Source organism: Stegostoma tigrinum, chromosome 22, assembly GCF_030684315.1.
Source record: "Stegostoma tigrinum isolate sSteTig4 chromosome 22, sSteTig4.hap1, whole genome shotgun sequence".
Taxonomy (NCBI): domain Eukaryota; kingdom Metazoa; phylum Chordata; class Chondrichthyes; order Orectolobiformes; family Stegostomatidae; genus Stegostoma; species Stegostoma tigrinum.
Genome location: NC_081375.1, coordinates 51,563,482 through 51,576,203, shown reverse-complemented (window position 1 = coordinate 51,576,203; position 12,722 = coordinate 51,563,482). Strand labels below are relative to the sequence as shown.

At 45.3% G+C, this 12,722-nt stretch overlaps 1 protein-coding gene across 5 annotated transcripts in view; it reads right to left on the bottom strand.

Moving 5' to 3' along the window:
- The window catches only part of LOC125463608 (caskin-2-like), a 281,692-nt gene that overhangs the window by 49,856 nt on the left and 219,114 nt on the right, over positions 1-12,722 (bottom strand). For all 5 annotated transcript variants that reach the window (XR_007249868.2, XM_048555091.2, XM_048555092.2 and 2 more), the window contains one exon: positions 1,296-1,404. Coding sequence is in view for 4 of the 5 variants with exons in the window: in XM_048555091.2 (XP_048411048.1) it covers positions 1,296-1,404 (109 nt within the window). In the remaining variant the exon portion in view is untranslated. The remainder of the gene's footprint in view (positions 1-1,295; positions 1,405-12,722) is intronic.

Here is a 12,722-nt window from a genome sequence, read left to right as displayed (position 1 = left end):
GCCTACATAACCTCTCGTTTATTTTTGTGGCATGTAAGTGTAAAGGCCCTTTACATTACTTTCTGCAGGTGTGCTCACAATGCTGTGCCATCTTCTGGAAACGTCCAGGTTCTTTTGTGCTTTCATGGGATGTGGGCATCACTGGCAAGTCCAGCATTTGTTGCCCATCCCTAATTGCCTTCGAGACAAGTGGCATGCTAGGCTACTAGATGATTAAGAATCAACCAGGGGGAGGCAATGGCTTAGTGGTATTATCGCAGGACTGCTATCTAGAGGCCCACATAATGTTCTGGGGACACAGGTTTGAATCCCACCACAGCAGGTGGTGGAATTTGAGTGCAATGAATATCTGAAATTATGAGTCTAATGATGACCGTAAACTAATTGCTGATTGTCAGGGGGGAAAACCCATCTGGTTCACTAATGTCCTTTGGGGAAGGAAACTGCCATCCTTACCCGGTCTGGCCTACATGTGACTCCAAACCCACAGCAATGTGGTTTACTCTGGGCAATTAGGGATGGGCAACAAATTCTGCTTATCCAGCAATGTCCCTCATCTCATGAATGAATCAAACAAAATACATTGCTGTGGGTTGGGAGTTACATTTAAGGGCCACTGGATAAGGATGTCACATTTCCTTCCTTTGAAGACATTCCATGATATTTCATGACAACTGATGATATTTATCCTGGTCACCATTACTTTACACTCCTGATTTTAGTGATCAAATTTGAATTTAAATTTCATGATCCCCCTGATGAGATTTGAACCCATGTCCCCCAGCACATGGGCTTCTGCTTTTCCAGTCCAATGATAAATTGCTACAGCTCCTCCTGCCTATGTGGTCAAGTGCCTGTGATGTTAGAGGAAATGCTGCGTGAGATGCTGGAGATGGGAGAAACAGCCTTGCTCCCCCATGGGACACAGTAATAGCTGAGACCCTCCCTTTTTTCCTGGATGGTATTAAGCTTCTTGAGTGTTTTTGGAGGTGGTGGAAAGTATTCATTCAGTAATGATCCAAAAATGGGATTCCAGAGATTAGGGCTTGAGTGACTTATAAAGGCAGAAGATGGATATTGGGCACTGGGTGACAATAGAGAAAGAGGGCATGGTGGGATTGGCAGAGGTTGCAGAGTTATAATGGGCTGAAGGTAGCCTTTGTGTCTCAACATGGTCAGGAATGTTTCCAGCTGCTGGGACACTGACAGGTCTTGCCCTCTGACCTCAGGCTGTCAGACAGCACAGATCAGTGTATGTATACACTCCCAGGATTCAACATTTGGTAACGACTCACATCGAGGAGCAAGCGAACCACCTCCGTCTTGCCACACAGTGCTGCCTCATGTAGAGCTGTCCCTGTTTTAGCCACTTTGTTTGCATCAATGCCAGCCTTGATTAACAACCTGGAATAACAAGAGGGGAGAGTTAACTGGGCTCTTTTGAGGCACAAGGATTCAACATGCAGGAAATTACAGAATAGTTGCTGGAGATCCAGGATCCTACTGAAAGAATCTGTAGGGACCACCAGCAGAAACAGGGGTAAGGGGATCCCAGAGGGAGAATATTAGAGTATTACAGCACTATTTCAAGAACCTATCTACTCTAAACCCATCTCTCAGCACTCAGCTCCTGTCATTGTATGTCAGGGTGTCTCGGTGCTCACTCAAATACATTTTCAATATAGCAATAGTTCAATAAGTTCCCAGTGCAGGGGGATCCCACGGAGAGACAGTGCAGGGGGATCCCACATGGAGACAGTGCAGGGGGATCCCACATGGAGACAATGCAGGGAATCCCAAATGGAGACAGTGCAGGGGGATCCCACAGCAACAATGTAAGAGGATCCCAGATAGAGAGTGAGAGAAACAGAACGTGTGAGGGAAATGTGCAGCACAAGGGGATCTCCCTGGGAAAGGAAAGGGGATCCTGCAGAGAAAGTGTGACATTAACATGTTTTCACCAGATGTATTCACTCCCTGTGTTCTGCCGTACAACACTGGCCCATCAAATCGCTTATAGCACCCTATCTGCTGGCTGCAAAGCTGAAACTCCCGAGCAAGACTGTAAATCTTACTCTTCCACCAGCAGCGATAATCCACAATCCCTCACATACAGCAATAATCAGTACCCTGCCTCTGTGTGTGTGCGTGTAGCACATATTCCCTGGCCATTAGGCCCGGGAATGGGAACTGCTACCAGCAGAGGGTGATATGATCTAGAGATTGGTGTTCAAAGTTTGTAGTATGCAGTGTAGTATTCGTGCAGCATGGGTAAACCCCTCCTGTCAGCGATTACAACCTATTCCACGCTCTCCCACCCCCCTCCCTCACCCCCACCACAACCAACCCCGTTCACACAGCATCTGGTGACGATGAATGGAGCATTCTAATTAGCATGCTCAGTTAAAGGCACATCTCCACAATGCCTTCATCTTTCATTTCATTTAATACGTTAATGACTGATATTACAATTCCCATTAAACCTGCCCTGAAGCAAATAAACAAGAATGCACTTAGTGCAGAGTAAAGGCCATGGAGATAGACGTGTAAACATTCCTCAGCTGGTCTTGGCTGTGATTATACATCTGAATTCGGGCACAATGGTAACATACTAGCCTCCACCCACTTTGTGTTAAGCTCACTGCCTCTAAAAGGTGCACTGAGAATATCAAGATTTTAGCTGTGTACACCTTGAAGCTGCCAGTGATGCTCTTCAGCTGGGGTAGCAGGAACTGTCGATGCTGGAGAATCTGAAATAAAAAGGTGTAGAGCTGGATGAACACAGCAGGCCAAGCAGCATCAGAGGGGCAGGAAAGCTGACATTTCAGGTCTGGACCCTTCGTTCTGAAGAAGGGTCCAGAACTGAAATGTCAGCTTTCCTGCTCCTCTGATGCTGCTTGGCCTGCTGTGTTCATCCAGCTGCACACCTTGTTATAGCTCTTTAGCCGGGCATTTTTTAGTGGGCATACCAAGCCATGTGTGAGTGAGTTAGCAGGCCAGACACAAGCTCAGCTGGTCTAGTACCCAATCACAGACTGTAGATGTGGGCGAGGAAGAGGGACATCCAACTCCCACCCTCGCTCTAGTCCCACATTTTGGTTGACGCAAAACCTGGACCCCGTCTGCCCTCTTAGGAAAAGATATACAATGTCACAGGGCAATCCGGCCAATATATACCCCTTGGGCGGCATGGTGGTTCAGTGGTTAGCACAGCTGCTTCACAGCCCCAGGGAATCAGGTTCAAGTCCACTCTCGGGCGACTGCGTGGAGTTTGCACATTCTCCCCCGTGTCTGAATGGATTTCCTCCCACAATCCAAAGGTGTGCAGGTTAGACGGACTGGCCATGCCAAACTGTTCCGTAATATCCAGGGATGTACAGGCTAGGTGGGTTGCCATACAAAATGCAGAGTTACAGGGATAGCGTAGAGGGGTGGATCTGGGTGGGATGCTCTTCAGAGGGTCGGCGTGGGCTTGATGGGCCAAATGGCCTGCTTCCACACTGTAGGGATTCTGTGATTCAATGAACAGATTACTTAAGTTGTAATCACATTGCTGCTTGTGGGGTCTTGCTGTGTACACACAGGTGAGCTGAATATCCTACATTATGACAGTGGCTACATCTCATCAGTTTTAAGTCACTTTGAAACATCCTGAGGTTATGACAGGTGCTACACCAATATGCTCTGGTTTTGTCTGGTTTCAAATCCTTTAATATACTTATTTTAATTCCTCTGTACAGCATTTAACATGACTAAAGCGTGACATGAAATTGAAGATTTCCGGCTTACAATCATCTGGATTAAAATGCAAAAATGAAAAATAACAATTTTATAAAGGAATTGACAACTTATATGGCAGGAGAGGGCACTGTGCGGTGCACGCTGGTTGTAATAGGGATGGATCAAGACATACAAGTTAGGTGGATGGCCGAGTCAAATTGCCCTGTTGTATCCAAGGATGTAGAAATGCAGTGCTACAGTGATAGGGTAAGGGGTGTGATGCTCTTCAGAGTGTCGCCGTCAACTCAGTGGGCCGAATGGCCTGCTGCTACACCCTGGGGATTCTATGAAATGCCTCTTGCCTAGAAAGCACAGGGCCACAAGTTTGAATAAGTGTAGTACACACAAATGAATCACAATGCAAGACCTGATTGTCACAAATTGGTTTCCAATGCATTTCTTAGTGCAGTCAGAGTTATTTAGTAAGTGCCATCCAACTGCAAAATCACTCTAATGCTAGACACTGGATTCTGAATTTTGTAACTACGAGTTAGTTTAGCACAATCGTAACTGTGCTTGTCTTTTAAAAAAGACTTTCAATCTCAGTTTCTGGGATTGGGGGGTGTGTAAGGGGCAGAGAACCACTTTGCTGTCTGTGTCCCCTGGGATTATCTCTGTTGGTGCGACTTCAATTCTCGTATCTGGGATAATGTAGCACTCCCTTGGTACTGCCCTGGGACACTGTGCTAGATCACCCTCAAGTCCTGGAAAGGGGTTTGTGCACAGAATTTCAGTAGTACAGAACTATTAAAGCACAGAGAAGGTCATTCAGCCCATCGAGTCTACACTAGCTCCTTAAATGAGCATTGTACAGTGCCATTCTCCTGTTTTCTCCCTGCACATGTTCCTTTGCAAAACATCCTTTGAGAGTCGTGACTGAAATTGCCTCCACCACACTTTCAGGCAGTGTGTTCTGAATCCCTAACACTCACTGCATGAGAACAGCTTTCCTTGTACCACTCTTACTTTATACTTCCAGACATTGAAAACTTCAATCGGATCTTCTCTCCAAGCAAAACAATCCTAACTTCTCCAATCTACATTCAGAACTAAGGCCCCTTATGCTTGGAACCATCCCTGTAAACCTATTCTGCAGCATTCACTAGCACTGCCCATTGAATGATAAGACAGAAGGGCCCCTAGTTCACACCAGAGACCAATGTAGTAGTTGCGACACTGGACTCATAAACTAGAGGCTCAGGCTAATGCCCTGAAAGCATGGGTTCAAATCCCACCGGAGCAGATGGTGGTATTTGAACTAAATCTGGCTTTGATAGTGACCAGGACATTTTTATCAACATCATGGGGTCTGATGGCACTGTGATCATGTCCCTACTAGGAAACCCAGGTTCAAGTCCCATCCGCTCCAGTGGTGTGTAATAACATCTCTGAGCAGACTGGTTTGAAAATAATCTACAATCAGCTGTTTTAAAAAACAAACACTTTGGGGAGGGAAATCTGTTATCCTTACCCGGTCTGGCCTACTTAGGATTCTAATTTTGCAGCAATGTAACTGACCCCTAACTCACATCAGAGATAGCCTCACTAGCCACTCAGTTCAAGGGCTTATGCAGATGGGCAGCCAATGCTAGGTGAGTCAGCAATCAATGATAAAGAATAACTGGTTTGTAGTGTGACGCTGGGCTTTATTCCCTCCCTCTGCATTTCTTCAGGAGAAGAAAAAAAATCCGAGGGATAGGGAAATATTACAAAACAGTAAGTTCAAGGCCCTGCCCTCACTGGGGACTCTTCAGGCTCCACTCACACTAACAGGAGGCAATCTACCCCCACAGCAATGCCATCAAACATCCACCCTAATGTCTGCGACGCCAATCTGTCAGTCTGATGCGTACACTCACTGAAGGCCGCACTTAAAATGGGATAAATCAATCAGCCTCTTTTCATAGATTCCCCACAGTGGGAAGCATGCCATTCGGCCCATCAAGTCCATACCCACCCTCTAAAGAGCACCCCACCCGTTCTACCTAATCTCTATAACGGAGCATTTTTTCATAGAATCCCTACAGTGTCGAAATCGGCCCTTCAGCTCAAGAAGTCCACACTGACCCATCCTGCTATAACCCACACAACCCTGAACACTACGGGCAATTTAGCATGGTCAATCCACCTAGCCTGCACATCTTTGGACTGTGGGAGGAAACCGGAGCACCTGGAGGAAACCCACGCAGACACGGGGAGAGTATGCAAACTCTACACAGACAGTTGCCCGAGGCTGAAATTGAATCCAGGTCCCTGTTACTGTGAGGCTACGGTGCTAACCACTGAGCCGCTATGCCACCCGTGGACACTAAGGGTGATTTAGCATGGTCAGTTCACCTGACCTGCACATCTTTGAGAGGAAATTGGAGCACCTGCTGGAAGTAGGTTATAACGCAGTAGCTCCTTACTAATCCAGACACTAATGTGCCTGAAGAGTGCAATGTATGTACATAACAGTCAGTTACAATACACGTCTGTTGGACTCTTCACCTGGAGCATCTGGAATTTACCCAGGGCAGCAGTGTGGGAACGAGGGGCTACAGGGATCTTAAGGCCTTAATGCCCCTCATCTTGGATGGGCAAAATCAGCTTGTGCCTTCACTCCTGACTGGCATCCACTATCAACCCCAGAAAACAGCACAAAGAGTGAAGGTAATAAAATGTGAGGCTGGATGAACACAGCAGGCCCAGCAACATCTCAGGAGCACAAAAGCTGACGTTTCGGGCCTAGACCCTTCATCACAAAGAGTGAAGGTGTGTCATGATGACCTCCATAGTCTTATTGCACTCACTACCTGTTGTGAGTTTGACTCCATCAGCATGCTTTACCTGATGCATCAACACTCATATTATCTTCTGATTACGCATGATACTGAACACGGTTATTATGGTACTGAAGAGTCCAACAGACATGTACTATAACTAACTGTTATGTACATACACTGCATTCTTCTGGCACAAAAGTGTCTAGGTCAATAAGGAGCTACTGTCCTAAAGCCTGCTTCCAGTAGCTTGTCATATTCCAATCTGGGGGGAGGCAATGGCCTAGTGGTATTATCACTGGACTGTTAATCCAGAAACCCAGACAATGTTCTGAGGACCTGGTTTCAAATCCTACCACAGCAGATGGAGGAAATTGAATTGTTAAAAAAATCTGGAATTAAGAGTCTAATGATGACTGTGAATCCATTGTAGATTGTTGGGAAAAACCCATCTGGTTCTCAAGTGTCCTTTAGGGAAAGAAACTGCCCAACTTACCTGGTCTAGCCTACATGTGACTCCAGGTCTGCAGCAATGTGGTTGAACACTTAACTGCCCTCTGGGCAATCGGGGATGGGCAATAAATGCTGCGTAGCCAGTGATGCCCTCATCCCATGAATGATTGAAGAAAAACACAGCAATCAAGGAAGATGGAAGATGCGATGTGGTGCTTCCAGGCTACATGTTAAAGTGCACTAAAGATGGAAAATCTGCTAATGGTAACAAACACAACATGAGATAACAAGGTGTAGAGCTGGATGAAACACAGCAGGCCAAGCAGCATCAGAGGAGCAGGAAAGCTGATTTTTCGGGCCTAGACCCTTCTTCAGAAAAATTTCTGAAGAAGGGTCTACGCCCGAAAGGTCAGCCTTCCTGCTCGGCCTGCTGTGTTTCATCCAGCTCTACACTTTGTTACCTCGGATTCTCCAGCATCTGCAGTTCCTACTATCTCTTATTCTGGTTCACATGTGAGGTCACACTCGAAGTTGACAGTATCTTTGGATGTAGCAATGAGAGCTGGTGCATTTGAGCAAGTGAAGACAATCGAGTGAGTGGGAAGTGTGGTGCTAATTATGGCAGACAATATGGACAGAAAAGTGCAGGGGATAACTTACAGATTTCAGGGCATAATTCCCACTGGTTCCTGTTTACATTCCCATTCATGGAAATAATTGGCAATGCTTAAAATGGGCTGGAGGCAGATCCATGATATCAGCCATCCAAACAAGTCGCATATCAACCACAAAAATGGGACAACCAGAGAGAATTCACCACCTCAACAGAACAGCAGGAAACATTGGGGAGCTGCTCCTCCAATCATGGGGTGCCTCTCTCCTGTGCTTGCTTCTGATAGGCTCTGCTGCAACAGCACACCCTCGATGAAAACAGTCTGTGATTGGAGGATCTATAGGCTGTTCAGCAAGACAGTGATGGCGTTGAGTTCAGGAGCCATGGGTTGGGGAGGAGTATGAGAGGGGAGCATGGAGTGATGAGAACTGGTGGGGTGGGGAGTAGTCCCTCTGAGGTAGTGAGGGAGCATTGGCAGCCTCCATTATCCAGGATGTGGGGTTGATGGCTCGATCCAGGAGTCCTGCCTGTCGGGTCTTAGTTGGCATTGTTAAATAGAGCAGAAACTGTATGGAAGGAGAAGGCAGCAGCAGCACCAGAATTTGGGGAAAGTAAAAGAGGCTTCAGAGTGAAGGCACGTGAAAAAAAGAGGCTGCAAAAGATTTGAGGAGAAGGAACACTTAAGATGTGTGGGGTAAAAGGAAACAGCGATGGTGAGGCAGGTGTTATAAAGGAGATTGACTAGTTTGAAACCTGCCTGCAAAATAATAATCAGCTTACAGTGATCCAAGAAAACTTTAAATCGCTGAGATGAGGAATTCCTTATATACAAATGTGGAATCTCTAGCTTAGGGCTACAGATGTTCAGGAGCTACTATACCTGGAGAAAGTTGAGTGGATCCTACCATAATGAATACTACTGAACTGTTAAATTTAAACCTGAAATTGAGACCCACGAAATGGTAAATAGAGTTGTAGCTGCCTAGTTAAAGTGTCCCAGTTTTGGTCATGTGTGATGAAAATGCATGAGTTGGGAGCTCACCAATCGGAGTAAGGCGTGTTTTGGGTGATGGCTTTTCATGTGTAGAAGTGTCTATCAGTTATTTTTCAAAAAAAAGCTTTCTTAACTGATGCCTGTTGTCTTGTACTGACTTAGATGCTGTGGCATCTAGGAAATGCATACTTTCCTTATGTGTTGTAGCTTTAAGTGTAAGGGAATATTAATAATTACTGAGGAGATTGATTAATTGTTCTTATTCAGAATCTCTGAGAGTCCAATTAACCAACAGGTCAACACAAAGACAAAAGGTATTGCTATCACACCACAGTGTCACCTAATGAATGTACGAGTGAGGATGAAAAGTTAACACCCAAAGAGTAGTCAAGAAAATCTCAGAGGAGTCCTCAAGAAATAAACATTACTTTGAAAACAAAGAATGAAGGAAATCACAGCAGGTGAGGCAGAATCCATGCTAAAGTTTTAAGTCTAGATGAGTCATCATCAGAGCTTGCTCTCTCTCCATGGATGCTGTCTGACATGCTGTAATCTCCAGCATTTGTTGTTTTCAGCACAAATTCTAGCTTCCACAGTCAGTTACTCAAATATTATTTTGACCCTAATACAAGGCGCATGTGCAAACCAGTTGATGTGCTGAAGAGGAATGAGCTCTAACTGTCAGGAGATGGACTGACTGTAAATCTGTTCATAATTAAATGGTTCATCACCAGGAAACTAGGCATGAAGACATAGTCACTAACATAACTAACTCACTGGGAAAGACCAGTGACATTCTCAAATCAGATACACATGTCTGTTAGAAAACAAAGACCTGCTGGTGTGAGGATAGAACATCAACCTGCTCTGTGTCAGCTTCCCAGCCAGACGTTGTGGAAAATTGATATCCGTTCACAGGACAGCGTGTCATGCTGAGTGCTATCCAAGTGATTTACTGCCTATCTCTGAAAGTCTGACCCAGAAATAAATGGCACTGGGGTATAACAGGCAGATTGGCTGGAGTTTCACAGGCATGGACTGAGGGTAACACATCCTGATTACTTACACTCGCACATACATACAGACAGACACTTGCAAGCTTTACTTTGTATCTAACCCCGTGCTATCCCTGTCCTGGGAGTGTTTGATGGAGACCGTGTAGAGAGATCTTCACTCTGTATCTAACCCTGTGCTATCCCTGTGCTGGGATTCTTTGATGGGGTCGGTATAGAGAGAGCTTTACTCTGTATCTAACCCTGCACTGTCCCTGGTCTGGGAGTGTTTGATGGAGACAGTGTAGAGAGAGCTTCACTTTGTATCTATCCCTGTCCTGGGAGTGTCTCATGGGGACGGTGTAGAGAGAGCTTTGTATCTAACCCTGTGCTATCCCTGTCCTGGGAGTGTTTCATGGGGACCGTGTAGAGAGATCTTCACTCTGTATCTAACCCTGTCCTGTGCTATCCCTGTCCTGGGAGTGTTTCATGGAGACCGTGTAGAGACAGCGCTTCACTCTGTATCTAACCCTGTGGTGTCCCTGTCCTGGGAGTGTTTGATGGGGAAGAGCACAGATGGAGCTTTACTCTGTATCTAACCCCGTGCTGTCCTCACTATTCCCAGACCGAATCAGTAGGCAGAGGACAGTTAACATCCTCGTTTAGACAGTCTCGGAATAGATAGGTGGGGGATATGTGCCTCTGGTGGATGAGCCTCTCATTTTCCCATCATTTGGGATGTCAGCACCTATACAAAAACACAAGACCAACCAACCACACTGTTATAATGGTGGGCAAGGAAAGAGCTATCTGCTGGACACACCATCAAACAGCCTATTCCTCCTATGAATCTCAAATTGTTGTTCAAAGTGAGAGCATGAAATTAGGAAACTTACAATGAGTCACAAGAAGTTAGTATTTGGGTATGGCAAATAATGGAGGCAGCTCACTTTTGCTGTGAGAGGAATTTAACATAAAAGTAAGGAAATTATGCTTCAGTTATACAGAGGATGGGTGAGACCACATCTCAAATACTGTGCACGCTTTCAGTCTCCTTATGCAAGGAGAAGTGTAAATGCGTTGGAAGCAGTTGAGAAGAGATTTACAAGATTGTTTTTGGTGTGAGCTCTGTATTTTGGAGGATATGCGTTAGACAGAAGAGATCTATTCCCACTGAACTTTAGAACGGTGAGGGGTGATTGACTGAAGGTGAAAAAGACTCTGAAAGGCCTTGAAAAGGCGGATGTAGAAATATTTGGTGCATCCAGAACTAGGGTGTTCTGTTTTAAAATTGAGGGTCCTCATTTTCCTTTTCCTTTTGTGATAAAAGTTAAATTTTACATGTAAATTTGAGATTTGGTTTGTGAAATGGAGGTAGATGGATTTCAGTCAGTTCTTTAAAGATAGCCTTTTTTTAAAGAAGGTCAGAAGCTCATTGGAACAGTGGCTTAAATACATCATTTCTAAAAAGGCATGTTACTTCAGTTAAGTGCCCAGCCGGGTAGCTGTGGTGTTAATGGATGGAATATTTAATCTGGTGAGTTTGCAACAGACCACAGGCCACTCATTCAGCTTTAGACTTCAGCTCAGAAGAAGTAGGAGTTTCGTTCAAAGGGAAAGTTTCCTCCAAGCAAGGGAATGAAAGTTTCAGTTCAGGGAAACCAGTCACCCTGGCAGGAGTGTTGTTCTTCAAAGGTATTATTCTTCGAGGTGAAAGGAATTGAAGAGGTTTAGACTTGAAAAGTCACCAGAATTGGAAATCAATCTGAAAACTGTCTCAGCAGTTCAAGGAAAAGAATGGGGTGGCAAGGTGGCTCAGTGGTTAGCACAGCTGCTTCAAAGCGCCAGGGACCCGGGTTCGATCCCACCCTGGGGCAACTGTCTGTGTGGAGTTTGCACATTCTCTACATGTCTGTGTGGGTCTCCTCTGGGTGCTCCAGTTTCCTCCCACAGACCAAAGATGTGCAGTTTAGGGTGGATTGGCCATGCTAAATTGCCCATGCTAAATTGCCCATAGTGTCCAGGGATGTGCAGGCTAGGTGGGTTAGCCATGGGAAATGCAGGGTGATGGGGTGGGTCTGGGTGGGATGCTCTTTGGAGGATCGCTGTGCGGACTCAATGGGCTGAATGGCCTACTTCCACACTGCAGGGAATCTAGGAACTGGGAAGAATTAGTTAGGCAAGAGGTTTATGAATTAAGGTAACAGTGGTATTTCTCTAGGATCCAGTGTCTGTAAAGGATAGCATTGGGAAATTTAGTAAAACTTTACTTTGCTGTATATATTGACAGCTTTGTATACGTTGTCATATATATACGTTTGCTGTTCTTAAAAAGTCATAGAGTCACACAGCATAGAAACAGACCCTTCAGTTCAAACTAAACTGGTCCCACCTGCCTGCTCCTGGCCCATATCCCTCCAAAAACTAAACCTTTCCCACTCATATAGCAATCCAAATGTCTTTTAAATGCTGTAATTGTATCCACAACCGCCACTTCCTCAGGAAGTTCATTCCACATGCAAACCACCCTTTTTTCAAAAATTGCCTCATGTCTTTTTAAAATCTCTCTCCTCTCACCTTAAAAATATGCCCCATCGTCTTGAAATTCCCCTTTTAGGGAAAAGTCAACGGCCATTGTCTCTATCTATGCCTCTTGTTATTTTATAAACTTCTGTAAGGTCACCTCTCAACCTCCTAGGCTCCGGTGAAAAAAGTCCCAGCCTATCCAGCCTTCCCTTATAACTCAAACCTTCCATATCCAGCAACATCCTGGTAAATCTCTTCTGAACTCTCTCCAGCTGAACAATATCCTTCCTGTAACTGGGTGACCAGAACTGGACACAGTATTCCAGAACAGGCCTCACCAATGTCCTGTACAACCTGAATATGACTTCCCAACTCCTGTACTCAAAGGACTGAGCAATGGAAAGCAAGCACGCCAAATGCCTTTTTAACCATCCTGTCTATATGTGACGCAAACTTCAAAGAATTATGTACCTGCACCCCACGTCCCTCTGTTCTAAAACACTACCCAAGACCCTACCATTAATTGTATAAGCCCTACCCTGTTTGTTGTTCTGAAATGCAATAACTCGCATTTATCCAGATTGAACTCCGTCTGCCGTTCT